This window comes from Zeus faber (genome assembly GCF_960531495.2).
Source record: "Zeus faber genome assembly, chromosome: 10".
Taxonomy (NCBI): Eukaryota; Metazoa; Chordata; class Actinopteri; order Zeiformes; family Zeidae; genus Zeus; species Zeus faber.
Window position 1 is genome coordinate 11,695,987 of NC_137199.1, and position 21,980 is coordinate 11,717,966.

The 21,980-nt window shown below is 45.9% G+C and overlaps 3 protein-coding genes across 3 annotated transcripts; 1 reads left to right on the forward strand and 2 right to left on the reverse strand.

The window, feature by feature from the left end:
* Window positions 1–4,484: 4,484 nt before the first annotated feature.
* Window positions 4,485–6,066, reverse strand: LOC307236341 (putative UDP-sugar transporter protein SLC35A4; the record flags this gene model as incomplete). The annotated part of the gene is made up of 1 exon (XM_080008724.1): window positions 4,485–6,066. One exon carries the CDS (start codon window positions 6,064–6,066, stop codon window positions 5,020–5,022), a length of 1,047 nt encoding a protein of 348 aa, XP_079864850.1. The 3' UTR covers window positions 4,485–5,019.
* Window positions 6,067–6,476: 410 nt separating this feature from the next.
* LOC307236342 (SLC35A4 upstream microprotein) lies at window positions 6,477–7,605 on the reverse strand. Its single transcript, XM_080008725.1, has 3 exons — window positions 7,453–7,605; window positions 6,849–6,947; window positions 6,477–6,681 (listed from the first exon to the last, which is right to left on the reverse strand). The coding sequence occupies exons 1-3, from the start codon at window positions 7,465–7,467 to the stop codon at window positions 6,484–6,486; spliced, it is 312 nt and encodes a 103-aa protein (XP_079864851.1). The 5' UTR covers window positions 7,468–7,605; the 3' UTR covers window positions 6,477–6,483.
* A 280-nt stretch (window positions 7,606–7,885) lies between these two features.
* On the forward strand, window positions 7,886–21,788 carry hmgxb3 (HMG box domain containing 3). The gene is made up of 21 exons (XM_080008129.1): window positions 7,886–8,057; window positions 8,417–8,575; window positions 8,749–8,923; window positions 9,026–9,565; window positions 9,669–9,776; window positions 10,147–10,281; window positions 10,376–10,614; window positions 10,864–10,973; window positions 11,076–11,153; window positions 12,280–12,362; window positions 12,609–12,710; window positions 12,849–12,989; window positions 13,430–13,749; window positions 14,330–14,457; window positions 14,578–14,709; window positions 15,099–15,283; window positions 15,499–15,718; window positions 16,163–16,296; window positions 16,413–16,532; window positions 16,844–17,053; window positions 17,224–21,788. Exons 2-21 carry the CDS (start codon window positions 8,427–8,429, stop codon window positions 17,770–17,772), a joined length of 3,858 nt encoding a protein of 1,285 aa, XP_079864255.1. The 5' UTR covers window positions 7,886–8,057; window positions 8,417–8,426; the 3' UTR covers window positions 17,773–21,788.
* Window positions 21,789–21,980: the final 192 nt, after the last annotated feature.

The window sequence follows — 21,980 nt, forward strand, 5'->3', positions numbered from 1 at the left end:
TCCTTTGTCGGTACAGGCGATATCAGGCGGAGCTGAACCAGTAAGAGTGGGAGTTATACTCGTGAAAATCCCGGGTAACGTCACAGTAACTCAACCTTTTTTCACATCGGGGATCGTCAATGTTATATGCATTAGGCCACCGACCTCATTTGATGAGATTTTGTCTCTGGGTCCCCAATCCGAGAAGATTTGGCAACCTTCTCCTGGAACCCTTCCTTCAAGAGGAAGGGTCTCCATTAAAAGTCCCAGCCAACATTTGTTCCCCATCACGCAGGACACGCACCGAGTTTCTTTTTTAGATCACATTCACATCAGAATCTATTATGTGATATTTAACTTCCTACATGTGTGCTCTCAGTATGACAAGTGAATTAAAAAGTAGACAAATCAAACATCCCCAGGTTAGGCGAGGTCATCCTAAATCGGCTCACTTTGATCACGAACCCCTCGCCACAATTACCCCCGGGGCCTCATTGTGTTTCATTGTCACGACGACAGACGCGGTCAGCGGGGGCGACTGTGAAATTCACGAGGACGGACGTGGTGTGGACTACACGTCAGGAAGGAATGAGGTATAGGAAGCAATGACAAGCTGTATGCGCACGGAATCGCTCAATTGCTGAAGTGTTTTCACGTCTTTTCCAATTAGGAGACGACTTCTTTCTCGTTCGAGGGAGCTGTAATGGCGGAGGACCTAGAGGTATCCAACACATTTTAATAAGGTTATTCATGGCGTCCGATTTTTTTGAACCTCCGAGTTTTGGAGGTGTTTAAAAACACACAGCATTCTGGGAAATTTGCGTTTCCCGTCAAACATGCAGAGATTAGAGCCGGCGTTCCTCGAGCCTCTGGCCAAGTCCGTATCCTGCGGCTACACCGCAACCCTGCTGATCAGCGGAGCCCACAGACGGGGGAATTCGGGCACCCTGATAGACGATGACATCATCAAAAAGGTCAGGATTGAGGGGGAGGAAAACAAAAAAAAAAAAAAAAACGACTTCAACTTAAAAAACCAGAGCTTCCACATACTTATTTAAAGGCTGACTCATTTTACAGATTCTTTGGATTTTATTCAGCCGCGTAGCAGAAATGAAAGAAGAAATATTCAGCGCTGTGTCGTTCGTTCAGGTAGCGTATTAGCTTATACAGCACAGTGCATCAACAGGACCTGGCGTACACCCGGGGTCCAGACTAATGTTCATGCCTTTTACTCGCTGGTAGTTTTTCTCGGATGACGACGCACTGGATCTCCTGAACCCTGAAAGACGTCGACTAAAACCTGTCTCCCACCCGGTCCTCGGATGGTATGCATGTCTGAATAACGTCCTCCAAGCATCCCTTCGTCGATAAGCCGGTTACATGGACACCAATCACTGTGCGAGCCAAGTTGCTCACATTGATTGATAATGGCCCCATGACAGTGAGCAGGTGGAGAAGATGGATGCATGATAAAGAATGAGATGTTTGAATGATCCCAATGTAGCTACTTCTCCTTTTTCAGCCTAGTGGAAGGGTTGTGCGAGGTGTCTGTGGGCTCGGCGGAAGAGGCCTGTGGTCTGTATGAGACAGGCAGACAGAGGCTGCGCGACACGGCAGCCGGCGTCGGCGGCAGGTGGGACGCCGGTCAGAAAGACTGTTTAATCCTCTAATTCCATTACTTTGACTGAAGTAATTACTACGCTCGAGTTAAGCTTGTAAGCGGCAGCTCTATCACTGCAGATTCTGCCAATCACGATTTATCAGTGTCCACATACATTCCTTTAGATGCAGTTCCCTGTTCTCAGTCGCCATTGAACAAAGGCTCCATCCGGAGACCGACGAGCTTGAATTCTGTCGTAGCAGACTACAGCTGTTTAGCTTAGCAGGGGGAGCAAGCCAGACCGGCCTCAAAGGGTAAGTCACATCGGTATCTATAGTTATGAGCAGGTTTACAAAACATAACCTCCTCTTTACCTGGCAATTTCCCGGAAAAAAAACAAAAACAATAACTGTACCTAATACCAAATAACCTGCACCTTTGTGCATAAACTGACTTGTAGCGAAACAACAAATTGTGTTAAATGTTGATGCCAACTGCTTTATATTCCTCAGTGTGAGCCCGATGGTTCGGGTTCTAGAGCAACTTCAACTTGGAACCACAGCCAGCACCCAAGTCCTTCCTTTCCTATTAACAGAAGCATTGACGGGAAACAGCAGGACGTGTCTCCTTCACTGCATCCAACCACACGGTCAGAGGTCCATCTTTCACACAAAGATAAATTCCTGAAGGAGACTGGATTGGACTATGCATGCACGGAATTTGTGTTGAATTGTTTTGGCTATGCAATCCGTCAGGTCGCTTGGATGAGGAGACCCCCGCCGCCCTCACTTTGGCCCACAGGGTGAAGGGGCTGGCGACCAAGCCAACTAACGGCCGGTGGTGTCCGAAGGTAACCGAGCGAGACATTCGACTTAAAATACAAGGGCTGAGGTCCCTGATGATGTCACAGAAGGAACACGGAGGCCAGAACACTTATAGGCTAGCAGAGCTAACTGAAAACCTACAGGTAGGCGGGCACTTGGACTCTATTACGAATGTCCAAAGTGGGCCATAGCAACTCCCTTGTCCTGGGTTTGGAGTTTTGAGGCTGATTAGCATTGTGTTATTCCTCCGGTAGATTGTGAAAGATCAGTCATGGGAAGAGAGGTGGGAAACATCCGAGAGGATAAAAGACAAAATAAAGGTCTGTCCTGAATGCTTTTGGTTTGGTTCTTTAACTTTATTGACTACCTTATTCTGACGCAACTTTACAGGTGTCTTGTGTGCCACTGGTTTCACAGGCATCCCGGTCAACAAAAGGAAAGTTGCACAGTGATGGTGATCGCAGCATCGATTCTACAGATGTCGCTGAAAAAATGAAATATTTACAGGAACAACTGAGACAGCAAATGGAGGAACATATCAGAGGTAGAACTGCCGCAGTGGGTTGAGAAAGTGGAATATGGAAACGACGATGGAAGGCTTGTCTGAGGACGACCTAGAGAGAGATATGTAACACTCAGGAATACCATCACCTTATATACAATGTGTTTTCCCTCACAGAGGGCAAAGGGAGTGTGGAGAAAGTTCAAGAGAGACTTACTAGAATCCAGCAGCTACGAGGGCGTCTGAGAGAGGAGATGATGAAACAGGGGGTTGCCTCAGAAAGATCTGACCTCTCACAGCAGGTACCTGAAATTACCTGGTAAACAAAACCATTTGTGCACCATGTTTCATGGATATTTTTTCGACAACCTCAAAACAGGAGCCTCACCCTCCCATCTTTTGTTTGACAACCCCCAGTATGCCTGGACACTAGTTCACTTCACAAGCCATTTGTTATGTTTTGATCATACCCCCAAAGACCTTATGGTTTTAAATTATTTTTCCTTTTATTGAAATGGTTGTCTGCTCCAGCCGGAATACAGCAGAGCGTCACAGCAGCGGCGGCAAATGAAGGAGGATCATGACAGACTTATTCAGGAGGAGGTAGAGAAGATGGAGGAAGAGCTGAAGCAGGCACAGGTACCAGTAAGATGAATAAACCAACAGTTCTTTATGACTTTATAACTACGCCTTTCCTCACTTTAGCAAGTATAACGTCACTTTTCTTCCAGGCGGAGGGCGTCCAACGGGAGCTGCTGGTGATGGCCAGGGAGAGGCAGGTCCTCACGCTGCAGATGGAGGCTCTGCGCACTGAGGCTCAGCTGGCAGAGGGAGACCTGGAGGAGCAACGTCGCAGGAACCAGCAAGAGCTGCTACATCTAAGAGAGGAGAGTCTCCAGGTGGGAATTATTTTGATCCATGTTTGAAAATAAGATTTTTTTAAACAGCGGAATAAATTATCGCCTCGATCAATATGGATGACTTATGCTTACGTGCTACTGTTGCTACATGAAAGGAATTTGTCAGTGAAGAAGCACCTTCATCCTGTCTTTTCTGTGTCCCTAGGTGTTCAGAGTGTTTCGTCAAGTGAGCGAGGAGCAAAAGAGAACGATGGAGGGCAGGTACAGAAGTCTTCTGCTCGAAGCGGTCCAGGACGCCGTCTACCTGTCCGCCCAGAACCAGCAGCTACAGGCCGACAACACGCAGCTTCGCACCGGTGAGCTTAACTACTCATTGAGACGAGTGTCTTGACTTCCATTCAATCTGGGCGTCTGTGCTTGTGAGTAGTGTTACTGCGCTAAAATTCACTTGAAACTTGGTGGTGTAATGAAAATACATAGCACAGGACGCTCACTGACTGCCGTTTACCCTTTTGTAGTTACTGTTGAATTTAATATTTATCTTATCTCCTGTAGCACTAGGGGAGCTGAAGGACGCTCAGACCACACGAGGTGACACCAAGGCCGAAATTTCAAATCAACAGTGAAACAGGATATTCTATTAAGAATTTCAGTTGATCAACAAGTCTCTCAAATGAATTGACTTTCTGCGCCAAATGAATTGAATCTTTCCAGAACATTGACTTTATTGTGTCCCCATAAGATATCACCCCTGTAACAATATTAGACCACTCTTGACAATTTGTTGGCATAAAGACAGAATTGCATGATTCTTCGATTAAATTTCTCCTGTACCCGCATGAGAATAAAATGGATGCTATTTTACATAACGTTTAAAGAAAAAAAAAAAGAAAAGAAAAAAAAACAAGGCAACTGAAAACACCAAATCAAATCAAATTTTGGTATATGGTGGCATAAAACTGATGGCATCTGCAGATGGTACTTGTAGGCTCAAATCTGAAATACAGCTGATTAACTAAATCAGGACAATATATATACATTTTTTTTTTAACAGAACTGGGACATTTGATGTTAGCCTAGATAATAGACAATGACAACTAAAAATAAAAGAAAAACTAAACCATTTCAGAAAGCAAACCTGACCTATTTAGATAAAAATAACTGAAAAAAACAGCTGAATTGAAAAGCATTTTTGGTGGACTGAAGCGCAAGATCCTTTGGGTTGACTTGGGCCTCCAAAGAGGGTTTAGCGCTTTACGTGTAATATAAATAAGCTGCCAGTCCGATCAGAGATACAGGCAGGAGGAAGAAAGGCGTGAGCTGCAGCCCCATGATGGCCCAGGACAGCAGGGCATTGACCAGCATGGAGCTGGAAATGACAAAGAGTCTGGTGATCCCGCTGCCGTGCTTCAGCACCACAGACATCAGGAGTCCGTTAGCCACCTGTCCAGCTATGATCGCCCACACCGCCCCTGAGTAACCTCCCAGGAAACCCCTTTCGCCTGCTCCACTGGAAAGGTGGCACACTCCGTTGATAACGACTCCAAATACATACAAGTAGAGATTCTGCAAGCTCAGGGGCAGCTGCTGGCTCTTCAGCACCCTTTCTGTGTAGACAGCTGCCAGCCCTGAAACAAAGCAGTATAGCAGCACCAGAAAAAGCCCCAAGCCTGTGATGTGAAGCCTGGTGCTCGCTGCAGAGTCACCCTGCTCAGGGTCCCCCAGGTCCAGGCTGCTGTAGCTGTGGCAGACGCCGGCCCCCAGGAGGAGACCCAGGGCTGACCACTGAGCCAGACGGAGCCTCTTGCCCAGGCAGACGGAATACAGCAAGGCAGTCGAGGCAATCTTGAGGTTGCTGAGGACCTGGAAGGAGCTCGGGTCCATGTAGGCCTGCATGAGAACCACTAGGTTGTTGTTGAGTGCGTAGAGGACGGCGGGGACTGCGTAAGGGGCCACAAATATCAGGGAAGGAGGAGCAAACAAGGCAGATGTGTCCCCGGTCAACAGGAGGGTGGCCAGGGAGATCAGCAGTTTGGCCAACTCGATAATGACAACACAAGAAGACGTGCTAAAAGGAACTCGACCATTAACCTTGGTCAATGCAATGAGCGGTGCGTGGGAGCCATAGATAAGGATCATGAGGCCGAGGAGCACAGTCCACTGAAGTCCCTTCATCCACCTTCTCCTCCGCCTGGCCGGGTATCCCACATTTGGGATCACAATCATTCCAAATACTGCACCTTTTACACTTTGGTAACTTCTGACAGAGTTTGTGGACTTAACAGATACACTTTGAGTCATACATAATTACAATGGTTCTATTATAGAAATGAAGATATGTGCGTACCCCAGCCATTGAATATGACCAATATAAAATGATTTGATAAAATTTGATAGATAAGCATTTTCTGATGAAGCTACAATACTAAAGCAAGTGGATAAATCCATGGGATAACACTATAGATCTTATCGACATCAATTTGAATTTATCAATAGAAAATACAATAACAGCAAAACTATAAATCAAGCCGGTGTTGCAATTTGATTCCCATATTAAATTCAAGTTCCATCATTATTCCATAGTCCAGTTAACACAAAGGTTTCAATTATTCTCTTTTCATGGGTCAATAGCAAACCAGCATCTGAAATTCAAGTTACTTGCCTTTGTTCCCCTATACTGCAGACAAAAGATAATGTGGGATAGTCATCGCTCAAAAATTATTTAGGTCCTTTTTTCAAGTTCTGCAAACAATCTTTCACTGTCCTTTCAATGTTGGGCACTTGGTAGCTCTGAGCTGCATAAATGCCGGTGATTGTTCCAATAAGCACTCCTAAAATTGCAGAGGAGCGCAACTTGGCCACCACATACCCAGCCAGAAAACCCTTTAGAAAGGGAGATCCCAAGACAGAGCCTCCCTAAAGCAGGGAAAAAAAACAGTATAAAAACGATGAAGAAATGTGACAAAGATCAGTTTATTTAAATTGTGTAACCGATCAAAAGTCAGTGCATTTCCTTGATGCACAACAACGGTTATTTGCAGGCCGATTACGAGTTCAAAGTTAATTCAAGCCGCACAACGTACTTGAGGTATCCCGATGGAGACTTCGTTCTCTACCCGCTTCTGGATCTCCTCCAGTTGGCTCTTGAGCTGCGTCAGATCTTTCAACTGCTTCAGAGGATCCTGGAAGTGTAAAGGAATGCAAAAGATTACAAAAACAACATTGACACAACCCATTGAACACTGTGCGCGCGCGCGCGCGCTCTCTCTCACACTCACACACACACACACACACACACACACACTTTTATTCCTGATTTCATTCATCCTTTTTTTTTTTTTCCTTCCTACTTTGTTTTGGACAGACCTTGAAGTTCGCCCCTTATAATTTCACTGCACCGTACTAATAATAGTTTCCCTCACAAGAATGGCGAACTACTTCCCCGAACGTGGGCTGTTAGTGACAACTTTGACAACGAGCACAAGGACTATAGTCTCCAAACAGCACCAAAGCATTTTCACGGACATCTAATCGTCCAGTCAGCAGTTTATAGAAAGGGAAACACAACGACGACTCTCACAAAAAAAAGTCATCAGCCGGAGCACAGGATTAAATAATACTATAATAATAAAAATAATAATAGAATAACAATAACACCAAAGTCAGCACCGGGGCTAATTTGCTCACCTTGTCATCCGCCATCTTTGCCGATGGAACGATCTGTAATCGACTTGTAAGCCTGACTGCTCAACGAATCAGCGCGATTAATTTGGCCTAGTCGCGGGCGGAGTGGGATTCACACATTCCTAAACCCTCAAGCTGGAGTAAATAATAAATAAATTCCCGATGGGACGGCGGTAACCGAACCCTATTTTACCATACCCCCGATACACCGAAAATGTTATCTGGCCGGTATGTTATCGATGTAACCCGTGCCCCGGATGGGTGTCTTCCGCGTTCGCGCATCGTCTTTACGTGTCAAAAACGTCTCCTGTGATTGGCCGAGCGCCTGTTTATTCTGACACGTGATTGGTTCAAGGCCATGGCAACAAAGCGCCATGTTTCCCCTCCGGGGATAGGGAAACTAAGCCGTTTTACTGGGCACCGATGGAGCAATAACAATCGAGAATAATTGCCCAACATAGGGAAACCGTAATACTAGTGAGTGTCGGCGGGATGAGGCATATATTGGGCGCCGTGTGACGGCCGTTCGGAGCGCTGTGCAGATCCGCGGAGCAGGACGGAAGGCTGCAATAAGAAGACACCTCATTGGATGATCTGCGGAGTGTGAGGTTAGTATAAAAGCACGACAACCAGTCAACATTTCAGTACAAGGAAACCTAAAGTTTTAACAGGTTGATGCATCTTCGGCCTTTCAGGTCGCACACGTGCATGAGTTGCATTCATTTGCAACGACAATAACGATTGTTATTATTGTCAACGGTGCAACCTTGCGTGTGCGTCCATCCTTTCTCTGCACAAAGTTCACAGGTCACCATGGCTTTTATCTGCTTTGTATGACTTACAGTATCCTACAATGTCCCATCGTCTCTTACGTCTCACATGAGACATGTAAAAGGATGATGCACACAAACACTCGATCGACCCGTCGGTTACGAGATCAACTTGACACTCATGAAGCTGATCCTAGGTCCGCTGAGATGGAGGCCATGGAGATGTCGGAGGTGTATGAGGATGTGAAAACGACAGAGGAAGTTGAAAGCTGCTGCAGCATAATGGAAGTCACCTCGCCAAAGAAGAGGAAAAGTAGATCCCCGGAAGACATGACGGACAAACCCAAGAAGCCCAGGTAAAACTGCTTGACCCCAGAAAGTGTTGCCAAGAAATCACTGCAAAATAACCCTGTTGTCGAGCAAGTCAGGAGACCTAAAATCCAAAGGTAGCCATGTAACGTTCTATCTACCGGATTATTATTTTGTTTTTGTTACATGTCACTAATGAGGAATATTGTCTTGTCATTAGGTCGGCCTATCTTCTATATTACTTTGACGTTCACCAGATCATGCAGCAGGAGAGCCCTAATCTTCCGCAGTCGGAGATCAACAAGCGTATCAGCGAGAGCTGGAAAAGGCTCAGCGTGGCCGAGAAAGGCTACTACCTGGAGAAGGCCAAGTTGGAGAAGGATGGCGTGGACACGGTGAGTCGACATCCTCAGTGTTGGCGTGGTACTCTTTGTCTGTGCCACCGTTGTTCGTCTGTGTGGAGTTTTTACCTCTGCCGTTTTGCCCCCCTCCCATAGTCCTCACTTGGCCACGCCCAGGATCTGCCAGGTTTCCGCAAGATCCTCCCCAGGGCCAATTGCGTCCTTTTGCGCAAGGGCTCTTCCTCGATGGCCCAGGCAGCTCGTTCCCAGCCGGACGTCTGCGGGGAGCCCTTGGACTCCGCCGTAGATGGAGGCCCGCCTTCCTTATCCCTCCCCCAAGAGCCCAAGTTCTCTTCCCTGGCTCCGGGCGGTGAGGTGGAGCTCGCAGAGCAGTGCATTGCCGTCAAGGCCTTGGCCGAGGACGTGGCCGCCGTGTCTCACGCCACGGACGTCCACGGAGTCCCGCCTCCCTCCTGCCCCAGCTCCTCTAAATCCCCCGCCCAGGTGACGGGGCAAGCGCCCGCCCACAACTCCCAGGGTGCTCCTGGCCTCCTGCTGAGAGGAAGCGACGTGAGAGTTGCTGGCGCTGGCTATAGCATTTTTAAAATGACCTCTGAGGAGGTGGGGACGGGTGGGGCTGTGGTGCAGCCGGTGCAGGGGGAAACGGCCCAGGTGGTCACCCTCATACCTGCTCAGGTAAGAATAAGACCTCCATCAGTTTATACAGTGTTGAAAAACCTTTTTTTTTTCTTATGGGAAATGTAACTTATTCAAAATCATGGTTGAGATTTCTCAACAGAACCTCGTGGAGCCCAAGTCTTTGTCAAGTGCCAACTCCGTCGGCTCAGTGATGATGGTCTCTGTCGGAGCAAACGTAGAGCAGACCTCCAAACCTACGTATAAAATGGTAAAACTGACAACCTCATTGTTCACCCGGTATGGATGTGAAGACTTCGGAATGGACTGGCTGGTATTGCATGCGGATAAATAGCGCTGAGGACATTACCAGCCAGTCAAATTTATGATACTTGATTTTGGCCGAGTAGATATAACATTTACACTGCATTTAGGGGGATGGTAGCTCAGGAGGTAGAGCTGGTCATCTAGTAATCTTAAGGTTGCTGGTTGGATCCCAGGCTCCTCCTGCTAGCATGCTGTAGTGTCCTTGAGCAAGACACTTAACCCCTAATTGCTCCTGATGGCTGTGTCCGTCGGTGTTTCAATAATTGTAAGTCGCTTTGGATAAAAGCGTCTGCTAAATGCAATGCAATTTACAGGCTGTAAAGACATACACTAGGAGGGGCAGAGGAAGGTGTCTGGCTCCTGGTTGCTCGTTCGTTTATGTGACCCGCCACAAACCACCAACATGCCCTGAATGTGGGAACTACCTGGGCGGCAAGTGGGTGCCCGGCGTAAGTGGACGGAATTAATCTGCGTCCCCTGAATCTAAATTGTAGATGTTCGATGGGAGTTTGTCACCTGACCTGATACACTTTGCATTATCAGGCGAAGAAAACCTCAGGAAAAGATGCCGCTGCCCAGCAACAGAAAGCCGAAACCAAGGCAAATAACACTTGTCAACCGAAGCCGTGCTCCACGGAAGGGAAAGATTCAACTTCTAGCAATGCAAACGGCAGCCGAGCCAGAAAAGAAGGGTGCGGCGTGCAGGTGCCCAGGAAGCAGCATGCAGTTACGGGAAGGGCGCCACTAGAGAGCGGCAGCACCAAGACACAGAGCCAGTTAAAGTGAGCAAAACTTTCCGATTTACTCATTCTCCTTATCTGTACTAATCTGGTTCTTGTCTTTAAGTGTAGCTTTACATAAATAAATTGTCTTTTTTTTTATATATCTTCTAAATACATTTTTATGTATTTATTAGTTAATCCTTTTTTTTGTATGGTCTTCTTTTATATACCATTTATCCACTTGTCCTGCGTTAATAATATTTTGCTTGCAAATGGCCGAGTCTGTTCTTCCTCTGTGTCATCGGCCAGACCCTTAAAAGCTGCTGCGAAAGGCCTCGCTGTCAAAGGTCAAGACAAAAGTTATACCGCCGTGAAGAAACGGCCCATCAGACCCATCCTCCCTGCCTACTGCACGGCCGGTAAGAGCCAACGAACAACACACAAAAGGAAATAATATTTGGAAAGTATAGAAAAAGGGGAAAAAAACCTTTCTACCTTGTTTTCTTTTTTGCTATTTCAAGGCCGTACGCTGCTCCAGTTTATTACTCTTCCACCGGACAAAGGAAAAGCCGGCGCAAGCAACAATAAATCCACCACAGGTCCGTATTTTCACGGTGAATATTGTCCGACATGGTCGCGATATTGGGCGTTGTAAATCAGCGCCAGTAAACAAATGTGGTGTGCGCTGGAGGGGTGCGGGGCCCTCCGCGGAGTTGACCGCACCCGCCCACCTGGCACTAGGGTTCCAGGAACAAAATTCGAAGAGAATTTGAATATTTAAAAAAAAAAAAGAATTATAATAATTTCAATGAAAGTTCATCTAGTTTGTTGCACAGTGAAGGCACATCAGACAGAAATATTCCAAGAAACGGTGCGAAGTCCGCATCAGCAGAGACGCACAAGCCGACCGGTGCATTTGTGTGTACATGGAAGAGTGCGCCTTTGACCACAATTTCCTGTAATTCCACAAATATGTGGCGATGAAAGTGGGCGATAAACCGCTCCGCAGCAGAACAGCAGCACGAAATGGAGTAAATCCATTACATCTAGCGTTTTTATTTCCTTTGTTTGGAGAAAAGATCGCTCTGATCGGGGTTGCGGCGCTGCAGGTAGTAATTTTCCTTTTACTACCAGTGTTCCCCTCTGGAAAAAATTGCATCCATTTTTCTGCGCTTATTTTGGTGAATTACTTAAAAGTAGTGTAATAAGTAACTTATTGTTTATTATTGGGTCTAGTTTTGCTAAAGCTTTCAACTGTTTAGGTGTGTTGTTTAAATATTCTCATATTTATGTTATTATTTATAACTTACTTATTGAGAAACAAGTGTGTTTCATTACAAATCCCGATAGTCAAACAATGGCATAGTCGTCAGTGCTGAACAAAATACATATGTTTAAATTGAAAATCGAATCGTGACCTTGAAAGGGAAAGTAAAATTGAATCGTGGATTTGGAGAATCGTAACACCCTTAATATATATCCATATATCGGTCCGAGTCCCTGGGGGGTAGTGCTTTTCAAAAGTCCAGGAACTTTGGGAGTGGGGCCTCGCAGCGCTGAACATTTCTGATTGGTCGAGTACTCGCAGAATCAATTATTTCAGACACCATTTTTTAAAATCTGGAAATAATAAAAAGACATTTAAAAAGTGCAATAATAAAAATTACGTTGGTTATTATTATTATTATTATCATTCTATTTCATTTTCAAATTTTCTATCCACAGTGCCAAGTGAGAATACCTCTGGTCTCAAACCCAGTACTTTGAAACAGCTCGGCCATTCAGTCTCAACAGCCATGGCCCAGCAGGTTCACACACACACACACACACACACACACACACACACACACACACACACACACACACACACACACACACACACACACACACACACACACACACACACACACACACACACACACACACACACACACACACACACACACACACTTACACTTACTGTAGTTTACAGTGACATTTAATAGATATAATATTCACTATAGAGTCACTCAGACTCTTCCCTCTCCTTCTCCCTCAATGTGGTGTTTTTACAGAACTCCGCTGGTCAACCAACAGGTCCAAACCTAACTTCTCTGGTGGATAAAGGAGTGAACGTCTTGTCAGTCGTTCCTTTTAAGCAGAACATCTCCAGCTTTGTGAGCCCACACCCGCCGTCTCCGCATTTTTATTCCCATTTCCGTCAATTGTGCAATTTTGTTGGTTTTGTCTCTTGGTTCTCTGGGTGATATACGTATACATAATTTTTTGTTTTTGGGCGGGGGTGGGGTTCTCAGGATCTTGGCCTGTCCACGGCGCGAGGACGGGGACGGTGTAAGAATCCGTCCTGCGACTACGTCTACAAGAACCGTCACAAACCAGCGCAGTGTCCCAAGTGCGGCTGGGAGCTGGCCTGGAAAAACACCAAGGGGAGCAAGGTGGGAACAGTGTTTGACATTTTTATGTGTGTTAAAATATAAGCAGTTTAATTTATTTTGCTTATGTTGTCTGCCTTAATATTTTGTATTCTTTTGCTTTTTGTGTATATATTTCAGATTTATTTAATTGAATTATTTTCTTCCGACCTGCTTTTACACTGTCTTCGGAGTTTGCTCTTTATCATTACGCCTCACCCGTACACCTTATAATTGGATGTGACAAATAAAACCTGGAATCGTCTAATCAGTTCTATCCTCCATTAACTGTTAAGCTTCTTTTTTTTAAACGCTAATGGTCTGTAGTGAAAGGCACCAAACCTCACCAGAACAAATTCCGAGTATATGTACCTGGCCTAACAAACTGATTCTGGTAGTCCTTAGTAACTTGTATTTTCCTCACCTCCCATAACACTCCCCTGGCGTCGCACCTCCCTCCTCAGGCTGCGACGCTGCTGGATCCGTATCAGGCCCTGAGTCCAGCCCAGAGGGACATCCAGCGCCAGTCCACACTGCAGCTGCTGCGACAGGGCCTGCAGTTCCCCGAAAGCGAGGCCGAGCTCCAGGACACGCTGGCCCTCATCCAGGAGCTCAACGGCCACCAGGTGGTCCTGACCCAGTCCGGAGGCCGCGGAGGGGACGCCGCCAATTCAGAGGCGGAGACGGAGGCGCCGGCGGTCCTGTCTGGCTGGTCCCAGTTCTACGAGTCGGCCGCCACCCACTGCGGCCTCTGTCAGTATCCACTCTTCAAGGGGGGGCAGAGGTGAGGAGACCACTGGTGGGAAGATAGATAGATGGATGGATGGACGGATGGATGGATGCATTTGTTTATTAGGTGCGGTGTCCCAGCTGCTCACATAACAAAATAGGCGATAATAATAAAGTAATGAGAATAAAAGTAGTAAAAAGAAAATGGTAATTTGCAATAAACCTAAGAATTAGCTGCGAAATGGCCAATATAGATTACATCTAAAAATACACTAGAAGATAGAAAAACCAACCTTTTTAATTAACAATAAAAATTAAGCTAATGGTAATGATAAAACTTAAAAAACTCATTAAATAAGCCTAAAATTAAACAATGAATAATAAATACATGGTTAAAAATTTGATGTCCTGACTGAGGTGTTTGTTGGTCAGGACCCCAAGCCAACCTGAACGAAGATACTTTTTACCTCCCATGAGGAACAGAAAAAATATATATATGTTCCTAGTTCCAGAGTTTAATGTGTATGAGAAAACACTGGATGATTAGGATAATTTAACACTCTTAATCCCTGGGAGGGAAATTCAAGGCTTGAAATGTGTGTGTGTGTGTGTGTGTGTGTGTGTGTGTGTTGCAGTACGGTCGCGGGGCAGGAGGACTGCTGGCTTCTCACTGAGACGTTAATCCAGACGGCCTCTCTGCAGCTCAAGGTTTGTCTCAACACCCAGTGTCTGGCGCTACACAGCTTCACTGACCTGCACGCGGGTAAGTCTACCCACAACGCATCACGCTCCCCAACCCCAACAATCTCTTAATATCTATAAACGTCACTGTTTTCTGAACTATATCAACAAATATTGTCCCTTTTTGTGTCCGGGTCACCAGGTTTGTTTAACATTGGGAATAGACTGTTGGTGAGTCTGGACCTGTTCCTGAAGATCCGGGCCAAAATCAAGCTGGGCCACCATCCCGCCGCCGCCGCCCGGACCATCCTGGACCACGTGTCGAATCACCCCGGTAAAACCCGACGGGTATTTCACCCAAACCAACTGGATTCTGCCTCTCAGAATCCCAGAATTCCATTTGAAACTGCAATCTTTGTCTTTTTTTTTTTTTTTTTTTTTCTTCAAACATCCGAGTTTAGAAAGTATTCATTTTTGGGAAAGGTGGACCCCGCCATCAGCAATTGAATCAGCATATAGAGGATCACATGCATAATACAATGCAAATTCATGGAACGACTGGTTTCTTATTATGTTTCAGCCAAATAAAGTATAAAATATGGGAGAAATATTGAATAAAAAAATCTCAAAGGAAAGCAGCAGTATAACCCTCGCTAATCCCAACTTTACACACCTCTCTTTTGCTCTTTTTTTCGTTGTCCCGTCCGTCCGTCTCTGCTCCAGTCCACGCTCTGAGCCCCGAGGAGTCGTCGCAGGTGTGGGAACTCCTGCTGAGCGGCTACTGGGCTTTTGAGTGCCTGACCGTACGTGACTACAACGACATGATCTGCGGCGTGTGCGGCGTCGCCCCCAAGCTGGAGGTGGCACAGCGCTTCACGCACAACGTGCTGGAGTTCAGGAATGTGGAGGTGAGTGGCGAGGTTTATAATTGAAGATGCAATGTTATACACATTATATATACATATTTTAGAAATGGTAAAATATACAAAACTGAAATATATCGATTTTTTTTTTTAATTATTATTTTTTTAATACCGCCCTGTAATTCCTATGAGGGACACAAGGGGGCAGCGTACCCCAGGTTGACATTCACACGGTACCGTCTGTGCCCCGACCGCTCAAGTTCACCTGGCCTGAGTTTTCGGGCGACGAGGTGCACGTGGACGACTTCTGGATGGCCATGGAGAGCGAGGCGGTGGAGCAGGCTGCCTTCCCCTCCGACGTCCCCATTACGCAGGTGGACGCCTCCATCATCGCCCCCTTCATCCCCCCGCTGATGAGGAGTCCCACCGTCATCAACACTGAGAAGGACAAGGTCCTTCCCGGCGCGCAGCAGCCCTCAGGTGCACACACATACACACATTGAGAACATCATGTGGAACATCCTCTGTAAATTTATTTCTAAAAAGCATACATTTGTAAAATATTTCGGAAGTTATGCTTGATGTTTATATGAACTTCAACTTTCATAGAGACGGATTCAAACACATTGACATATTGAAAGAACAATTGCCGCTATACCTGTACCGAGATGGATTTTTAAGCATCAAGACCATTAAAAAAGGTGGAAGAAAATAAATATAAGCAATAGAAAATCTGAATACATCAAGGAATACAAGGATACAGGATGCACGTCACTTTACAGATACATTTGAAATGTAATTCATGATTACAGGTTTTTGCCAAGTAGCCATTTTCTCAGGCAGTGAATTCCACATATAAGCACCATTAGAATATGTACTATATATTTTCAACTACGGTTTGGTGAAAATGCATGCCCCTTTCAGGTGACCCAGCGCTCCTGGTGCGTCTGATCCACGAGGGTCAGCTGAGACTGGACCAAATAGAGGAACACACCGAGGACGAGCTGAGAGCCGCCCTGGAGAGTTGCGGGGAGAGCAGAGTGCCGGAGTCCAGCAAGGTGTGTGTCTTGTGTTTTTTTGAAAGGGAGCTACTTTAGATTGATTTCGGTCGGACGTCACTTTCAGCGTTTTCCTCAGAGAACTTTCCTCATCTTCTTTTTCTGCGCTGTGTCAGGACGAGCTGCTGGCCTCTCTGATCGCCCTGTACGTGCACATTCAGAACGGCCTCCCCACGGGGCCGCCGCCCCCTGCGAACCGCACCGCCGGCAAGCTGTCCAAGGTCTGCCCTCACAAGGTAAAACCACCGAGATGATCCAAACATGACCGAACACTTTTGAGATAGCTTAACAAATATTGATAAAAGCAAAACCAAGAGGAAATTGTATTCAATATTTTCATATAGATATTGACAAAAAATGTGATGGAGACGGAGGTAGAGTAGACTCCCTTGCCCCTCTCTCCTGGAGGAACGACAGATATCCCTTTCCTCGTTCTGGAATTTGATGTTGGTCTCCGACAACATTGTGGATTCCCTCATCAATTCCTGAGGTAGTTGTCATTTTATGAATGTTAACAAAATATGTCCACATCTCCCCCTGCGTCCAGGTGGTGTGCGGCTCCAAGTACATGGTGCGGGGGGAGACGGCTCGAGACCATGTGGACCTTCTGCTATCCTCACGCTACTGGCCGCCCGTCTACGTGGCCGACTGCGCCCGCCAGGTGGCGCTGTGTGCCGACGTGCAGTACCCAGAGCTGGCCAGCCAGATGTGGGGCAGGAACCAGGGCTGCTTCTCCGACCCTCTGGAGAAGCCACAGGTGGGGACGAGTGGCCGCGTTGACCAGCAGGGAGCGCAAATCGCTTAAAGGGAGCGGATCTGATATGAATCAGTCAGACATTCTTTACGGAGCTGTGAAAGAAACTAATTGAATTTGCTTTAGTTCTGCCTTTCTTCCTTGACCAGATGTCTGTCTTCTCTGTCTTGCAGTTAGTGTCATGTGCCGAGCTGCAGGACCAGCCCTACAGCGCCGACCATCCCTCCGCCTTTGCGGCGATGGCGGCGGGAGGGGAGCAAGACCTGGTCCACCCCGTCACCAGGTCCTCCTCCCGCTGGCTGGTGCACCCGGCCTGTGAGCCGCCCCACCTGGAGCACCACTCCATGGGACTCTGCACGGAGCTGGAGCCCTACGGCGCCCTGGTGGCGGAGCTGGAGAGGGGCCGGGTGGAGGCCGAGGGGTCGGACACAGAGGCCGGTCCCTCGCGGCCCCTTGTGTTCGACAACACGGCGTACTACTACCTGTACAACCGGCTGGTGGACTTCATGAGCAGCAGGGACATCGTCAGCCAGCAGATCAGCCAGGTGCTCCGGGCGTGCCAGCCCGGCGAGGTGGTGATCAGGGACGCACTCTACCGGCTGGGGGTGGCGCAGATAAACACGGAGGGGGAGGAGGGTGACGTCGGCGACCAGTGCCTGGAAGTGCATGAGCACGAGGGGGGGCTGGATGGAGAGACCATATATGAAGTGGTGCTGCCCTGAAGGAGGAGAAAGGTGGCTGGAAAGATGATAGCGAGAGGGCCACCCCGGGTGGAAGTCCCGAGGTTGGAAGGAAGGAGGGCGTCAATTCATTGGTTGAAAAGAGAGGTCCGACCTCAGGAAGGGCGGGTTCTATTGGTGAGGACTCTTTTATTATTGTACCTTCTGTACAGAGATCCCAGATCTGGCATCTGTCTAAAAAGAGATGTTGGGGAAAAAATAGACTGCAGATGGATCAAATGTGACCATACAAACTTTATTGGGTTATTGCCCTGATTCACATACTGCACGTGGTTAGTATTTTAGGACGCGATCAGGAGAAAGAGTTTCACTGACTGTAAAAGGTTCCAAAGCCATTTTTTTAATGAAGTATTTCATTCATTTGGGATTGGTCTTTCAACCACTTTAATACGTGGCACCGGATCCATATCCATGTTATAGCTGGCCATGTGACCCTGTGAGTCCGACTGCTCACATCAGATTGTTTCCTTTACTCGTTGCCAGTGGGACAGATCAGTCTCTCTGCACAAAGAGTCAGAATGCTCGAAAAATGGACGATAAGATAACACTTTATTAATCCAGGAGGGGTTGGGATATAGTGCCACACTGACGTACTCGTCCCCTTGCTTTCCCGTGTTTTTGCATATTTTTCACATTTAATTCGCCTTTTTGTGGCATGTGCAGAGGGAAAGTAACGGCAAAATGTGGTGCTTCTGTCACCAAGCTGGTTAAAAAGGTTCGCATTGTCAATCTATTTGCTCTGGAATGGCTTTTAACTGATAGTACAATTTAAAGTCATGCTATTCATTTCGGAAATACCAGAATTTTTAAACAGTTTCTTATATAGGTTATCATTCTTTACATCATTGAAAGACACACACACGCAATATACACAAAACTCACATGAAGTCAAAACCTATATAAAATCAATAGTATCTTTTCAACCCTCCCATACATTTAAAGGGGACTCTGCCATTCTGAAACCAATTAACTCTCATGTAAAGTATTGTTTACGCTCCCCTTTACCTGCCTATAAGAATTGGCTTTTTTTCGACAAGGCCCATCTATATGGTGACCAGACGTCTCGGTTTGTCCGGGTTTGTCCCGGTTTCGAGCTGCGTGTCCTGAGTCCCGACAAATATCTGTAAAACCCTAAACTGTCCCGTTGTTTTTTTTTTTTTTACATTCACTACCAAATTGTCCCGGTTCTCACCACAATTAAAATAATAATAATAATAATAATTAATAATAGCAATAATAATACCATTATACTTGTTTTCAGCGCTTACATAGACGTTTCTCATGTTCTGTCCCACTCATTAACTAACCCAATCAAAAAACATAAGCAATGCACCGCGCGTCTGAATTCAATACTGATTGGTCTGCGTTTGTAGGTTTGTAAGAATGACACTTGTGGCTCTGTCTGACCGAATCGGTCAGTACGCTAACCGTTACCAGCCTGTCATCATGCCGAGAAGAAGAGAAAGTCGGGTCTTTTCTCCGTGACGTAGCCGGCACCAAAATGCTGCGTTCTGCACGCACTGCGAGAGTACATTATTGTTCACGCACGGCGGAAATGCAGACATAAAAGACCATATGAAGACGGCCAAACAGGGGGCGGGCAGAAAAGCGATCAGTGAAAGCGGCCCGCTCCGGGTTCACCATTTCTCCAACAAAACAAATAAAAACAGTGTTTTTATTTTACACATACTCAATTCCTAATTCAACAAAACGGAAAAAGCCCCGTGCTTCCCGTGCCGCGTCATGCGAAATGGAAAACGGGAGATTTCACATCACAGCGTTTCACATGCAGAATGAATCAGACTGAAGAGCAGGCCAAATGTTCTTCTTTACCTAGGTTACTTTTTATTTTATTTTATTTTAACACTTTAATAACCGGTCCTGATTTTGACGGGCTTTGCACGATTTAAATCTGACAATATTTGGCCCTTCATATGAGAGAGTGAAGTTCTCTGCACACAGGTTGTGCATCACACCACAACCGCAAGCAATGTAGGAGACCTCAATGCAGACCAGCAATGTCGTTCATTTCTATTTTTATGGAAAATAGTTTGGAAAAATCCTTTCTGATGTCATTCTAATGTCTCCACCAAACCTCAGTCGGATCCGTGTTGCTTGAACGGAGACTTTTTGGGAACCTTTCCGGCGCCGTCCGTCCTGTCCTTCTTTAAAGCCATCCAGGAAGTCACAAAGAGCCCTCGATCGCCCGCGGATCTGGGAGTCGGTGGGTGTTTCGTGGCTTCACCGTCAGAAGGACAACAGGCAAAAATGGCGTTGATGACAGACCTGGAGTGGTGTTCTATGGTGTTCTTCTCTAGAATGGTGGTATAAGATCAAACTCTGCATTCCACTCTGAGAGCCTCCTACTGTTAAGCACGGTGGAGATGGTATCATGATTTGGTGGGCGCTTTGGAACGCCTTGCCATTATTAGAATTATTCAGAGCGTCAGTCCATCCATGCTACTGAGAGCGGATGTAGCTGTAGGAAGCTGAAGGTGCCGTAACCTGTGTATGTGGGGAATGAATCAATGACAAGGGGGTTTGGTGTTCCACAACTTTCTTTAATAAATGAAAAAAATGTGTATTAGGGCTGGGCTGTGAAATAATATAGTATCATGAAAATGGGGCACATACTGTGTCTGAGGAAGAAGTAGCCTAAAAGGAGTTTGAATTAACGAATACAAATTGTGGTGTACATTGATATTGTGTAACTCTTTCCCCATCGTTATCATATTTCATTCTTCCATATCGTCCAGCCCCAATATGGATCACACTGTTGTTAATAACTCTCTCAGGGTTCATTTTCGTGCACAGTCTTAGGTTTTGGTTTAACATCGAGAACCTTTGGTGTTAAAAAGAAATATGCAAAAATGCAGAAAATCCAACGTGTATCACTCTTAAAGATCCGCATCGACTGCACTGTTTCACACACTCAGCTACATTGAAGTCTGCTTCAAGAAACCTTAATACCATTGACGCCCAAGACAACAGAAAAAATGTTTTTTTAGTTAAACGGCTTCTTGTTACTCGTTTTCTGTCATGGAATGCACGCTTTGATTTTGAAGGTCTTGTCAGTTTGAGCCACGATTGCACGTTATGTCAACTGTGAGTTGAATAACTGTGGGGTTTTTTTTACCCCCCGTTGCCTTTTTCGTCGCTCTTGCGTTTTGTTGATTTGCCAAAGTGGTAATAAAAATGTATTATCATAAAAAAAGACACGCTTCGTCTTTGAGGGACAAAGAACTGCTGTTGCAAATGGATGTGCGCGTTTCTTACCCGTTATGATATGGGTGAGCTGCGCTGCTTTCGACGAAAAGGAACTTTTTTACTTATGAAATAATAGTAAAATGGCAAATAAAAAACAAAAAAACACACTTTTACTTTTACCATCCGTCCAAATTCCAGAATATCAAACACCGTCTTCTATAAGCACTAAATGCAAATATCCAGTGAAACGACTCGCAGGTCTTGCATTGATTTGGCCTTTGCACAAAACACACTTTCTAACATTTTTTATTTTATCTTTTTAAAGCTCGAAAATATCTACATGAAAATAAAAGACGTTACATGACTTACATTTAAGCGATGAGTGCGATTACATGGCCACCTCGCATTGAGACAATGAGACGTGCGTTCCTCATCATATTATCTCTCCACACATGGCAGTGTAGGCTGAGCGACACGATTCGCCCAGTAAATACGTGTGAAGAAAGGAATTAAAGAAAAAGAAAATTCACAGCGTCAATTTTTTTTTTTTACCCATACCGACTCTGAACAGAATACACAGTATTTCTGTATTGACTCTACAGAAACGGCGTTTGTCAATTCATTGGATTTTGGGGGGAAGGGGTGGGGGTGTCACGTGTCGCTGCAGCTCTGGTATCATTACAGTGTCACAAGAAATAGAGCTATGACTAAAAAGCATGGATGGAAAACAATACAATCATTCTTTCGGGCTTAAAACACATCTCCGATGTCTTTTCGGCGTCTCCCCAAACACTGTACAAAATACATCCCTACATTCTACATGCTGTTTTCGTTATATATATATATATATATATAGTAAAACTGGGCTCCTTCCTCCAAAAAAAAATCCCAGTGACCTAAATGGAAGTGATCTGGCTGGCGGAAGCGAATGTAAATCCCACAAATACCTCATTCTTGCCAATCATTCCTTCTTAAAATACGTA

Excerpts from the sequence above, each read along its gene's own strand:
- LOC307236342 (XM_080008725.1), bottom strand. Across the intron at positions 6,682-6,848 it reads TCTCCATCGGGATACCTCAA|GGAGGCTCTGTCTTGGGATC; the intron begins GTACGTTGTGCG and ends TCCCTGCTTTAG.
- hmgxb3 (XM_080008129.1), top strand. The coding sequence starts at position 8,427 with ATGGAGGCCATGGAGATGTCGGAGGTGTATGAGGATGTGAAAACGACA. Across the intron at positions 10,974-11,075 it reads CCCTGCCTACTGCACGGCCG|GCCGTACGCTGCTCCAGTTT; the intron begins GTAAGAGCCAAC and ends TGCTATTTCAAG. Across the intron at positions 17,054-17,223 it reads ACCCTCTGGAGAAGCCACAG|TTAGTGTCATGTGCCGAGCT; the intron begins GTGGGGACGAGT and ends TCTGTCTTGCAG.